Consider the following 14,171-nt stretch of genomic DNA (forward strand, 5'->3'; position numbering starts at 1 on the left):
CGTCGAGGCAGTGGCGGCGGATAGTCCTTTGACCTGCAAGACTGCACACTTATTTTAGCACCTCCACAGCGTTTCTATTTAAAAAAATAATAATTGCGTATTTTAATTAGATTTGTCACATTCAATTGAAAGGAAGCTCCCCATACTGTGGCTGGCGTGTCTGACCGAACGTGACCGTGGGTTATTAGCTTTAATTATCTGTTCGAGTTAATATTCAAACAGGCCCGCTTGAAGCATACCTATTCCGAACAACACCGGTGAGTTCGATCAGACAGCGGTTTTAAACACTCTGTTTTGTTAAGGACAGTTGGCTCCCGGAGTGGTGGTTAAGTGTGTGGAAGTGTTTATTTGTTAAGCACATGTGAGCAGACGGGATAGACCCACGGTGTTCCTACGCGATACGGCTTTGCTGGTAGCCATTTTAATGATGCTTTTCCTGTTCTAGAAAACCCGATCCTTGCGCCTGGAGCACTTTGCTTCTTTTTGTCCGCGTTCTTCCCTGTCTCTGGTGCAGTTGTCAGGTTAGTATACATAGGGCCCCAGGGGGTCTGCTTTTTCATTTTATTCTGTGGAGGGTGATGTGGAGTTGAAGAACTGAACATTCGCTGGACGTCCAAAAATGCATATGTAGAACCAAACGACAAGATCGGCCCAAGACCGATACTGTTTGTGGAAATCTTAAATTTACGTTTAATATTTATTTAAAAAGAAACATATTGGCAAGTGTTCGCTGCCTCCCAGCCCACCAAGTGTACATTTAGGCTACTGTTAGTTTTTCCTATTAAAAATGCAGCATCGGCAGATTGTTCTAAAGCAGGAGAAACCGTTTTCTGGGCAGAAATATACAGAGGGCCTTTTTTTTCTTTTTTTTAATACAAATTGAGCACAGCACCTCACTCTTGCAAAAGGGGGTAGGGGGTGTTCCTGGTCAAAATGCAGCAGTTGTCTAGCGAAAGGGCTGGCAATCAGTGTTTGTTTTGACAGGGAATCCACAATCAAAACTGACACACTATGGAATTAGGTCCTGTTTCCTGTGAAAAATACCAACCCTGTAAAAAGAAAAGCATGGCAATAACTGCAGCAGGTTTGTACACAAAATAAAATTGGGCCAATTGACCTTGCATGCTCTACCTGCAATTACGTCAAATTGTAAGCAGATGCCTGCAGTCTCATTTCATATTCTCCCAACATCTGGCGTGGCAGGGTAAAGTAAAACTTTACATCTCCTGTGAGCGCATAGTTACAAACTATACCCAGGCTGATAGGAAACTAGTGGTGGCAAGGTGGCAGGTTGGGTGGGGGGAAACAGATTAATGTAAAATATTAACACGAGTCCCAGGTATAGAAGTTGCAGAAAGGCTCCCTTTGTTCATTTTGCAAGCGATAACACATTGGCGCCTAAGAATGGGCAAAAAATTAGGTGGGTTAAATGAGTCTACGGGCGCTATCTGTGGAACTGCTGAGAAGTCAAAACCACGCAACTGAGGCATAGGTGGGGGTATCGCTGTGCCAGGAGGCACACACCTCTGCCAGGTCTGCCCTGCCCCTAAGAGACGTCCGCCTTGTGTTTCTGAAAGCAGCCCGACCTCAGGTTCCGCAGCACTGCGGAAAATGGGAATTACGCCCCCGTAGTGTGGGGTTACAGGGGAACCACTCGTATTGATCAGTGCGAGGAGTGCTATTTGAAAAGGATAATTTGGCTGTGCTCTTCAGGAAACAGGATTAGCTCAATTAATCACATTTACAGATTACTTTTTTACTTTTATTGATTATGATGTCTTTTTTATTTATTTATTTATTTTTTGCCCCTGGCCAGTCAATACAAATATGCTTATGCTAATAACCACAAATCCAGTTTTTAAAATGAGCATTGATGTGAAGAACAATCTCTAAAAGCTCTTAATTTCGGATATGTCTGTCTTTTATATTGCCGGGTGATTGCGCTTGAGAGGTGCTGACTGCTGAAATTGCAATTTGTCAAATAAAATGAGTGTGCTAAATGTGCTAAATGAAGGCTGCAGTGCTGGGCTCCAGGTGATTTTAGCCTTATCAAATGGAAATTCAGCTGTAAATGAAGTTTGCTCTTATAATGTGTGTGTGTGTGTGTGGTTTGTGTGTGCGTGTGCGTGGTTTGTGGGTATGTGTGGTTTGTGTGCGTGTGTGTGTGGTTTGTGTGTGCGTTTGTGTGTGGTTTGTGTGAGCGTGTGTGTGTGTGTGTGTGTGTGTGTGTGTGTGGGTAAAGTGGCAGTCAAGCTAGAGACTGGGGTTCCTTTGGACACAAATCCTCTTTTTGTCAGCCAACCCTGTGGACGTCCCAAACAAGGTGACCGGTGGACTAATCCAGAACTGAGAGAATTTCCCAGTCTGGGCGTGTCTGTTACCACTTCTCTCCCACTTGTCACATGGATGACTTGGGTGGTGATCATTTATCCCAATCCCTGACCCAAGGCCCTGGGTAAGTGACCCTTAGGGGGTGGTTCAGCTGGTCTCCAACAAAAGCTTTTGAGAGCTGGCTGGCTCACCAGAGGCAAACAAAGGGGGTGTCTTGACTTAAAAGCTTCGGTTCTCTGTTGGGACGATGTGGCCACCCTCTTTCATCTCCAGACATGCTACTTTGTATGTCTTTGTTGTGTGCTTGTTGTAATTACCGGGGCGCGAATGCTCCTTGCGCCCCGTTGACGCCGATGGAGCGATCGATGGGGCTGACCGTCCGGGCCCCCGCTGCTCCCAGGTTGGCTGCTCATTCCACCGCATTGGCGGGAGAGCCGTGCTGCTCCCAGGTTGGCTGCTCATTCCACCGTGTTGGCGGGAGAGCCGCGCTGCTCCCAGGTTGGCTGCTCATTCCACCGTGTTGGCGGGAGAGCCGCGCTGCTCCCAGGTTGGCTGCTCATTCCACCGCGTTGGCGGGAGAGCCGCGCTGCTCCCAGGTTGGCTGCTTATTCCACCGTGTTGGCGGGAGAGCCGCGCTGCTCCCAGGTTGGCTGCTCATTCCTCTGCGTTGGTGGGAGAGCCGCGCTGCTCCCAGGTTGGCTGCTCATTCCTCTGCGTTGGCGGGAGAGCCGCGCTGCTCCCAGGTTGGCTGCTCATTCCTCCATGTTGGCGGGAGAGCCGCGCTGCTCCCAGGTTGGCTGCTCATTCCTCCATGTTGGCGGGAGAGCCGCGCTGCTCCCAGGTCTGCCCGGCTGCCGATCGGGCGTGTTACCGAGCATCTGGCTTTTTGCTGTTCCTCAGTCCTGCGGTCTGCTCTCCAGCCGTGCGTGAGACCCCCTGTGTGGACGGAGGTTCGATCCCCAGTTATGGGGGGCTACACCGTTTTTCTGTTTATTAGCATCTCTGTGTTTCACCTGCTGAATGATCATTGTTATCTATACTGACTTACACCACAATACTTTTGGCAGGTTATCCATGTAACCAATAACCATTCGTACTTCAGGATACGTATTGAAGCTTTTCATGTTTAGCACTTTGCTAAAGTGTCCAATGACAGCCAGACAAACAGTTTTCTGCTTCCATAACCTCTGCTACACTTCACACCACTCCTTCACATGTATGTTTTTAGCCTCCTACCGACATCCCTAGAGAAGGGATTGGACAGCATACATGAACTTAACAATCCTCCCTCTACAAAGTTCTTTAATTTATGAATTTTTTGGGTCCAGTTTCCTTCCAGAGTTATATGACGGTTCATTTTGAGGTGGGGGTATGGGATCTGAGCTGCTCAACACTCCCCTGTGAGCACTGAAGGGATTAACACACCACTTTTTCTCCCTGCTAACTGAAGCCTCCCGCTCCCTGCCCGGGGAGGGGGGTGGGTCGGTTGGTGGGTGGGTGGAATGGCTGTGTTTGATAAGTTGCACTTGCAGTGAAAATGGCCATTGTTGGGATCTAATTGCTAATTGTGTGCCTTTTTTTCTTCTCTCCTCTATTTCTTTTGTGGCCGTTATTGAGAATTTTTTTAATGGAGTTTTGGTTTCTCGGCCACAGCCGACCTCAGTGCTTCTTGGTGGATGTGCTTTCAAAATGAGATTAACTTCTAGAGGAATGCATTAGCATCCAGCTTTGCACTGCGCGGGCTGAGCTAGCTTATTATAGATTGCTCTTCACTTGAGCTCCCCCCCCCCCCCCCCCTCTTTTATTGACAGTCTCTCATTGAGCGTATAAGAGCATTACTGTGTTTAGGATTGAGATGTTTTGTATGATCCCGGGCTGATCTCATATTTGCGTTTCAGAAATTAATTTGACGCTGCTTTGCATGCTAATCTGCCCAGGATTGATTTCAGCGGGGACACAGGAGGCAGAATGAGGCTGCAAAAGAGATATTTTTTGGGGTAAAAAAATAACCCAGAAAGGCTCTTTGTGGGCCCCCGGACAATCCCTTTTCTTCAGTCTGCCCCTGGCTCCCCCCACAGATTACTGCACCCAGAGGTGACATTTCTGTCTCGCCCTGTCCAGAAACACTCAATTCAATTCAATTCAATTTTATTTGTATAGTGCTTTTCACAGTAGACTGCCACAAAGACACTTTACATAGTAAACAGAAGGGAAGTAAAAATGTGAAATATCAGCCCCCAAAATAGCATATGAGGTGAACCCTCAAACAGTGGCCAGAAAAAACTCCTCGATTGGGAAGACATCTCCAGAGGAACCCGGCTATGGGGGGATGCCCGTCCTCCGCTGGCCTGTAGGTTAAGATGGTTCAGGTATTAAGCTAGCAGGTAATCTGGAAAGTCCAGATGGATGTAGAGTATGCAGTTCAGAGGGGAGGGGGATGAATCTGTCGCTCCAGGATGTGTGGAAGCGTGGGCATGAACCGGGAGAGGAGCAGGGCTGCAGGGGTCCCCCCCTCAGGGCTGCAGGGGTCCCCCCCTCAGGACTGCAGGGGCCCCCCCCCTCAGCGCGGGGGTCCAATGGTCCAAGAGGAAACACTGGTGTTTCATATGCAACCTTTTAGCATCCGTTACATAGCTAAAAACACATCTTTCCAAATGTGTTTAACTGCTAGTAGATATGCTTTTGATAAACTGAGTTTCTTTTAGGCTTTAGAAATATTTAATTATGTGATACAGAAATCTAAACCTGATTGTAGACACAGATCATATTGAGGACATTCTCATAGTTTTATTATTTATCTATTTTTATGAGGATGCATTGACCTGCTGGTAGGTCTTATACATGGAAGAAGCCACATTGGCACACACTACTGTTAACCCATTTAAAAATGCTTTAACAGTAAAACTTTAACAGTAAAAAAAATAAAATAAAAACTATTTATAATGTTTAACAATAAAAGCTGAGTAGACTATTGAGTAATTGAGTAGACTAATTCACTTAAAACACAATTCACCCTGTTTCATCTTCACGGATTTAGCAATAGATTGCTTTGTCAACATCACGCCATTGACGTCTAAGGAGGAATGAGCAGGAATTTAATTATCTTGGCTAACTTGGCTAGCTAACATAAGCAAACTAACATTGGCTAGCTGTAGGCAGGATTGCCTTGTGTTGATTTGGTATGGACTGTAATTATCTAGTGATGATTCATTGCCAACATCTTCATCAGCTCAGTCGCTAACCATATTCCCAGATCAGTATTGTAGAATTGTAGAAGTCTTCACATTGATGCCATTAAGCTTTTCCCGATGAGTTTTTGAATGCACATCCAAAGCATTTTTCCAAACATTTTTTGCAATTCATCAGTAGTATGTGAATTTTTTTGTATTTCACATAATGCATAATAGATCTAAAACTCTACATTTTGCTCAATTGCTAAATTGTTTTCTAGATATTTTTATTCTTTGTGTAAAACCTCTAACATCTCGCATACAAAATGCAGGCACTCTCCTCAGTCACTGTCTCATCTATCTCTCAGACACACACACACTCACACACACACACACACACACACACACACACACACACACACACCCCTGTATCATACGCTCCCTTAGGTGTGCCCAATTTAGTCGCTGCACAAGTACACTAGCGGCTTGACTAAGAGGTCATGACTGGCCTTCCTTGCCTTGTTAGGCGCTGATGTTCTTATTAAAAGTTGATTTATTTGGTTGGAGGACTCCAGAGAGCCAGCTGGGCCCCCTGTCTGCGCTCGTCAGGCCTTGATTCGCAGCGGAGCTGCCACCGGCACGAACAAGTGCACAGGGTTCTCCGGTGGTCCTGCCAAACAGTGAAAGCTCTCAATTAGGCACTGCGCTCAATCGGTCTGCTTAACCTGCCTCTGCGCCGAGGAGGTCATGTTCCTGCGGGCTCCACAGCCCGCCTGCAGACCGCCACAGGAACCGGCCTGCGGCACGCCTGCCACCCTCACTGTGCCCATTGTTACTGCAGCCCGTGTGTGTGTGTGTGTGTGTGTGTGTGAGCGTATGTGTGTCTGAGCGTGTGTGTGTCTGAGCGTGTGTGTGCGTGTGCTGCGTGTGTGTGCGTGTGTGTGCGTGAGCGTGTGTGAGCGTGTGTGAGTGTGAGTGTGAGTGTGAGTGTGAGTGTGAGTGTGTGTGTGTGTGTGTGTGTGTGTGTGTGTGTGTGAGTGTGTGAGTGTGTGAGTGTGTGAGTGTGTGTGTGTGTGTGTGTGTCTGTCTGTCTGGGTGTGTGTGTTTAATTGCAAGGAGTTTTAAGAGCTTTGTGCAGCGCATGGTTACGTACATTATTTTCCCACTCTTATTTGTGTACTTTGTAAAAGTGGATAAATTGAGCAGCACTCATGGTTTCATGGTTCATTAACAATAAAATATAATGTCTGTATTATTTACTCGGCATTGGTATGCTTTATCTTCAATGCTTTTTTTTGGAAGCCAGATTAAACCGATCTCATTTTAATTTATTCAGGTTCTGCAAGCGAGCGTGAGAGAAAGGGAGAGTGTTTTGATTTGAGGCCGTTGCCAGAAATGAGTTGAGGTTTTGAGTTCTTGGATGTTTTTGACGTAGTAACCGCCCAGGTTTTAGGTTTTTGTAGCTTTTTCCTCATTTAGTAGGTGGTGGCAGCAGCTTGGCCACTGGGCCATTTTTTCCCCACATAATTACTGTTTTTTGAAAATCGAAATTCCTCATCTGCAAATCAGCGTGCATCCATTTTACTATCCCACTTCTGTCCCTTTTCAGTTCTCTCCCTGACACATTCCATGTCATGTTTGGCCTGAGAATTATTACCAGCAAATTCCTTTGTTGTAAAATGATTCCAAATGGTTGAAAACTTTTATTGTGCTTCTTTGTAAAAAGTAAAAGTTTTCAAAAATGTAAAATAAACGAACCCGTCAGGAAATTGAAACTGGCTTTATTGTATTTAAGCGTGTCCGTTTCATTTTAACGATATATATATCTCGGCGAACCCCTCATTGTAATGAAGAAAAGTAAGTCCTTTCCCGCCATCACACTTTTAAAATTGAAGTTTCGTCAGAGGACAACCCAGCTGTCTCAATAAGCCGGGTCACAAAACAGGCTTTTGGAAGCGTTTTTTGTGGCCGGCGAATTTGAAGGATTAATCATGAACTGTTTAATCTGCCTCCCTGACACAGTTCCTTTGCATTATAAAAGCGTGCATTCCCCTGTTTCTTTGAGCTTTGCCAGCTTTTAGAATCTTTGTTAACTTCCAACTAAATGGAGGTCTTCTCGCCTAATCTGTTGGGTAAATTCATTTCCTCTGTAACTGACAGATTGCTCCTCAGATTACCGTCAGTGTATCTCATCCGACCGTTGAGAAAAAGAGGGGGGAAAAGGGAATACGCTCTGTTTGGCTGAGGGACCTTTCTTGAGGCTGTCATATGTGCTCGGTGCTGAGCTGGAGAAAGTAATTATACTGAACTCACTTCCCTGTGTAAAGCGCTCCCACCCCCTTAGCAGAATGGTTATCCCTGTTCAAACTCAAGCATATCCCGCACTGTCGACATGAGACCCGTCGAAGAAATATCCACATTTATTTTAGTTGAGGTGTTTTCAAGATTGTGTATCTCTTAATTTCCCCCTTCATGGCTCAGTCATTTTGTTTTGCTTTTTGGGGAGATCGCTGAGATAGCCCTGCCAGCCTGCAGTTGAGAGAAGGCCGCACTTCTTGTGAGCTGTGCTGGGCTCCTGTGGCACCTGTTGGCATTCAGCCTCCATGGCCGCAATATTCAGAAACATTGTGGACATTTACAGCAGAGCCCCAAGTCCTGCCCCTCGCTGTTTTCAGACAAGGTTTGGATGGGTGCAAACTTTAAAATGATGCCCTGAGACTTTAAAAGAATGACCAGATATTCCTTATAATTAAAAGAATTAAATAAAAGCAGTGCACTACAGTGAGAACAATGAGTGCTTGTATGATCCTTCGCTTTTGCTTCTGTCATCTTATTATTGTTTTTTTATTTGTACTTTCTATTGCATATGGTTCTGATCGGTTTTCAACAATAATATTTTTACATTGGTAAAATTCAGGGGAATTTATGTCAAAAGCTGATTTATCCCTCTCAAAACAAAACAAACAAAGATGGTCTTGAGAGTTGGAGGGCTTGTTTGAATTGAGTGGGGGGTTTTTTTGGAGAAAGTTCTTGGGTTAAAATTTAAGCTGCAGTTAATGTTTAACTTTGTATTTGATGAATTTAGAGTGCCCAAAGGTTTATGCTGAGCGAAATAGCCTGCAGCCTTAATTTAAACAAACATTAACCTGGAAATATCTCAGGTACGCATATTGTAGGTGTTTGCAAATGATTGGTCAATCACTTGAAGTAGCGCATTGCATTTCTTCATTAAGCTGAACAGTACACTCCATTTATGTCTGCAGGAGAATATGGCAGTGTGATTTTGGAGGAACCCTGGGCAGTAACGAGATGAAAACGATCCTGGGCACACGCTCTGTGTAGATGTTTAAAGATGCCATCGGTTGGGAAGTATGAAAGCTTCCTGACGGTGCCCCAGGCGACTGAATTTTTTGTTTCTTCCCATGTGCCTTGAGCCATGTCATCTCTGTCAGCTTTCTGTTGGGTTTAGATTGACGTTATGGTTGTGTAGCTGACCGCAGTGCTTTTGTATCTTTTTTGCTGTATGATTCCACTTCATTTTAAACTGGGATTTCTGTCGTTTGACAGCAAAGAACCAAAGTGTCTATAGGCCTTCTCAGTCAGTGACAAGGCAAGTTGCTACCAAATATTCAAAATATTATTGTGGAGGTAGTGCCTCATCTTCTCAATGGGTAGTTCAGTTTAAACTCTGAGAAAAGTGAAAAGGTAGCCAGTGTTCTCTGGAGCTGGCTGGAGGGGATGTCCGTTTGGTTCAGGGTGTTTCTTCTTCGTGTTGGAATCGTGATTGGCATCCCGGTGTCAGCTCGATCTTGGGGATTTCCTCGGCCTGGAGGTAACATACATGTGGTGAAGCGAGAGGTCAAGTGGACACTTGTTTTCTTAAGCTGGAATTTTATTTGACGGCTGCACTGGGATGTGAACCCTGTGGGGGAAGGTCGTGGGTTCAATTACAGTCCGGGGGGCAGGGACTACTCCAGTGGCCTTCCCTGGGATTTCGAAACCGCATTAGCGCTTTCCGCTGCTCGACAAACCTCTACCTGGGGAAATGGTTTCTCTGTGAGGAGCTAATTACTGATGGGACTTCAACTCTCACACATCAACAGGCCTGCTTAGCGGAGAAGGTTGATGTTCTGTGTCAGTATTCATAGTATAGGTGTAAGTTATTGGCTCAGGAATCATTGAGTGATTCATCATTAATGTTGTTGTTTTTTTGTTTTTTTTTCCCAACAATTGAGTATAATTTGCTATTTGAGTGGAGTGACGGTTACTTTTGAAGGTGATTGCTATTCTGGCTTCTTTCTCCCCCTCCCCAATATGCAGGTTGATGCTCCAGCTGCCACAGGAAGTAGGGTTAATCGCTGTTGCGGCCCGGCAGACTCAGGGCAAAGGTCAGTGCTTTTCCGTCACAGCCACCAATCGGCACTGTTTTTCCCACCTCTCTCAGTTTGTTTAACATTCACCCTTTGGGCTGTGAAGACCTCAGGAGGTAGATTCTGTCCGAGTGGGAGCCATTTTCAGAGAGACGGGTCCAGTCATGAGTTTTTTTTCCACTGCTGTTCCGATGAGCTTCACATTGTTTGCGCAGTGACAGTAAGTTGGCCGTTAATGACACTTTTGTGTTATTGTACCTAAATAAACCTCTCCACTCTGATGCACTCAGTGCTGCTCAAAGCATCTTTTACAATACAGAATACAACATTCCATTAAGCTTAATCTCACTGAGAGCTGCACTGGCTCACTTTCACTAATGTTACGTTTTCATGCTAATTCAAATGTGATATGTTTGAAAAATATACCAGCGGTACCGTGCTCATTTTTACATTCAGTATATACAATACTGTGGTGAAAGCTCGGCGGACCCGACTGGGGTAATGAGGCTCTGTGATTGGCTGTGTGGCAGGTCGCGGGGGCAACGCCTGGCTCAGCCCGCTGGGGTGTGCCATGTTCAGCCTGCACGTGCAGGTGCCCGTCAGCTCCCGGCTGGGCCAGAGAATCCCCTTCCTGCAGCACCTGGCTGCACTGGCCGTGGTGGAGGCAGTGCGGACCCTGCCCGGATACGAGGTAGCCCCCCGTTAATCTCCTCACATCAGCCTTAGTCCCACTGTACGCCCAACACTGGGGTAGCCCCCCATTAATCTCCTCACGTCAGCCTTAGTCCCACTGTACGCCCAACACTGGGGTAGCCCCCCGTTAATCTCCTCATGTCAGCCTTAGTCCCACTGTACGCCCAACACTGGGGTAGCCCCCCGTTAATCTCCTCACGTCAGCCTTAGTCCCACTGTACGCCCAACGCTGGAGTAGCCCCCCGTTAATCTCCTCACGTCAGCCTTAGTCCCACTGTACGCCCAACACTGGGTAGTTTGTCATTAGTTGCTGTTACTGCCCAATGACAGGGTGCTGGGGTGGACTGATGGGATGGCAACATGTGTCAGTGTTCAGCCAGGACACTGTCTGTTAGCACACACTCAAGGAAGAGTCAGTATTTCAGGATATTACACTGATGAGATTGATTTGTGGCATTTACAGAGAAGCTGTGCCCTTCAGGGATATGGGAAATGTATTCTTGGACTAAATAGATTAACCTACGGTAGATTTGTGGCAGATGAGACCATGCAGTAATGGTATGTTCTCACAGTTAGTTTTACCTTGACATACCAGTTGTAACAGATACAACAGATACATAGTTACCCAGGTACTATGATTGTTTTAATGAGAATGGTACTATGGTACTATGATTGTTGCTCATGGTACTATGATGGTTTTAATGTACTTCCAAATACCCGTTCTAAAAGATGTTCTAATACTATGATTGTTTTTAAATGCAAATTTTGTTATACTAGGTTTATTATATTTAATTTGTTTATCCGTTTTTTTTTTTTTACAGGACATTGATTTGAGACTGAAGTGGCCTAATGACATTTACTACTGTGACCTCATGAAATTAGGCGGAGTTTTGGTGAACTCCACGCTTATGGGACCGACATTTCATTTGCTTATTGGTAAGACCTCCATTCTGTCCATGGTCATTGGTTTTAGTGGTATGGGGGTTGGGTTCTAGTGCAGTCAGTGTGGTTGGGTGCCCTTTGGTGTAAAAGTACCCAGATGTGCCCCGTTAATTTCTGTCTGAAGTTGCATTTGTGACAGAACATTACTCGGGAAGAGAAAAAATAAATGAGAGAAAGACATTTTTAAAATCATTTTTACTCATAGATTGATGGTTGCCTTTATGTCATGCTTTTCTCACACTTAGTGATGAGAGGGAAAGATGCACGGCAGCCATTTTGCAGCAGCATGTAGTTAATACAGTATGCTGAAGAAATGGTAATATTTAGCATCCTAATAGGAAAATGTAGAGTGCGGATTCTTATGAATGAAGATACTGATTGTAGCTGCGTTTCTCTCAGGCTGTGGATTCAACGTGAGTAACAGCAACCCCACCATCTGCATCAACGACCTGGTGGTGCAGCACAACCGGGAGCGCGGGACGGCCCTGGAGCCTCTGGGCACGGACCAGCTGATCGCTCGCACCGTCACCGTCCTGGAGAAGCTCATCTGCGACTTCCAGGAGCAGGGCCCTCAAGCCGTCCTGCCCCTCTACTACAAGAGATGGGTGCATGGGTAACTCAACTCTTCACTAATATACATCACTCCTGCCTGTTTCAAGGCCCACGCTGCCTTTGTGCGTGAGCGATTGTGTATGACGGGGCTTTGTCCTTCATTTTGTATTTGCATAACTACTTCACTAATACTTTGTCAAGCCCAAAATGAGCTCACCAAACTGTGTTTCAGAAGCCAACAACACTGGTTTTTATTGGTTTGCTAGAGATAAGGATGACTGTTGATTGAATGGTGGCTGTCGTGTGGCTTGGTGCTTGGTGACCTCTGACCTGCGGTGTTTTGTCCGGTGTGTCAGCGGCACGCAGGTGCGTCTCTGGAGTGAGGATGGGCCGAAAGCAGCCGTGGTGGGACTGGACGACAACGGCTTCCTGCAGGTGCGGTCCCAGGAGCAGGGCGTGGTCTCGGTGCAGCCGGATGGAAACTCCTTCGACATGCTGAGGAACCTGGTCGTGAGCAAGCACAGCTAGACCGTGTGGAACCACCCGACCAGCCTCAAATGCGTCGGTTTACACGGCAAGGCATTATTGACCAAGAAGACTTTTTTGTTGAAGGCAGAAACTGTTGAAGTTTAATTATTTTCTTTTCTGTGTAAAAATTCAAGATTGGAACCTGGGGGAACCAAAGGGCAAGGAATACATGATTTTGAATAAAGATATAGGATAATAGTTATATTAAAGGAACTGAGTATTTATTTTTATAGAAATTACAATGGAGGGGACTTGTGTATTGTGTAGTTACTAACACAGGGTAAATTTCTTCATCTTTATATCGTTTTTTTGGGGGCAAATCCTTACTCTGGATTTGAGTTGAGTATATTTTTGTTTGATGTAAAGCAAATTATTAATTAGACAAATTTAGTGTAAGCACTTAAAATTCATAATGAGATCTGTGTGTCAGTTGAGTGATTAGTTAAGAACTGTAACTCTGTAAGTCTTCCTTCCTTGTACCAGCAGTGTATTAAAGACTCCTATACATGGGGCTGATTTCCATCTGCTTAAATGCTAGACATCCGTCAGTTTATTGATATTCACTTCATAGCACAGTGATGTTGCTTTTGTCTGGCAACCCACCAGGGCATTTCGTTGTAACACAGAACCAGTAGGACTTGTACATTTGGTATGTGATGGTGATTGAACATTTCAAACATATTTCGGTCTGGTAAACAGTGTTTAACAGTACTCAAATGTTATTGACATGTGAGGTCACCCGGTTTAATGCGAATGTGTCAGTTTTGATGCAAACACATTGTAATAGACTTCCAAAAAAGCTGACTCCAATTCAGGAGGCAGGAAAGTGCAAATTGATTTTTGTTTAACATTTGTAGTTTCATGCCTATAAATAACCAATGGCCTGTAAACTATTGTATGCGATGTTTCACTTATATGATCCAAATCAATTTTGAATTACAAACAGCTTTGCTTTTTTTTTTTTTTTTCTCTCTCCCCCCCCCCCCCCCCCAAGAGAGCTGTATGTTGGACTATTGATGAGATATTAAGATTTCAGCGTCTGTTAAATTGTGCCTAATATTTGCACACTTATCAATGTGCATGCTGAACTTACTATATACCTGGTCTTTCAGTAATTATGTTGTTTTTAGCTGCTGCAGTTGGTTGTTCTTATGAAACATTTATCAGACAACCTCATGTTATTTTGTATTTTGAAGTGATTTGTTTATTTAGTTAAGTGAAATTGCTGTTGAACACCACTTGACTACTGATGAATAACACTACAGAGAAATGTACTCTATGATCATTTGTTTTCATGCTTATTAATAACTGGATTATGCAGGAACTTTACCCATTTTTGTCAGTTTTTGAAATGCTCAGTTGCATTGAATACAAGTTCAAAGAGAGCAGGATGGATTTGTAATCATAATAGGAAAAAGATTTAGGATTCCCTTAGGGCCTGAGCTTGTGTAGCTGTGAAGTGTAACATTAACAACAGGCCGATTAGTGTTTTAGCTTTAGTTTAGTTTGTTTTAGTGAGGTAGTTCGCAAGGCAGTCTTGCAGTAAGTATGGAGCCTCCACTATTAAAGACCCTGTGCAGTCTCA

At 44.8% G+C, this 14,171-nt stretch overlaps 1 protein-coding gene across 2 annotated transcripts in view; it reads left to right on the plus strand.

Annotated features, from left to right (window-relative positions):
* hlcs (holocarboxylase synthetase (biotin-(proprionyl-CoA-carboxylase (ATP-hydrolysing)) ligase)) overlaps window positions 1–14,171 on the plus strand; it is a 28,952-nt gene extending 14,781 nt beyond the window's left edge. For both annotated transcript variants that reach the window (XM_061250557.1, XM_061250556.1), the window contains exons 7-11: window positions 9,822–9,889; window positions 10,402–10,562; window positions 11,386–11,500; window positions 11,906–12,119; window positions 12,415–14,171. In XM_061250557.1, the coding sequence (XP_061106541.1) occupies window positions 9,822–9,889; window positions 10,402–10,562; window positions 11,386–11,500; window positions 11,906–12,119; window positions 12,415–12,586 (730 nt within the window). In that variant the 3' untranslated portion in view covers window positions 12,587–14,171. The remainder of the gene's footprint in view (window positions 1–9,821; window positions 9,890–10,401; window positions 10,563–11,385; window positions 11,501–11,905; window positions 12,120–12,414) is intronic.

This window comes from Conger conger, chromosome 7, assembly GCF_963514075.1.
Source record: "Conger conger chromosome 7, fConCon1.1, whole genome shotgun sequence".
Classification (NCBI taxonomy): Eukaryota; Metazoa; Chordata; class Actinopteri; order Anguilliformes; family Congridae; genus Conger; species Conger conger.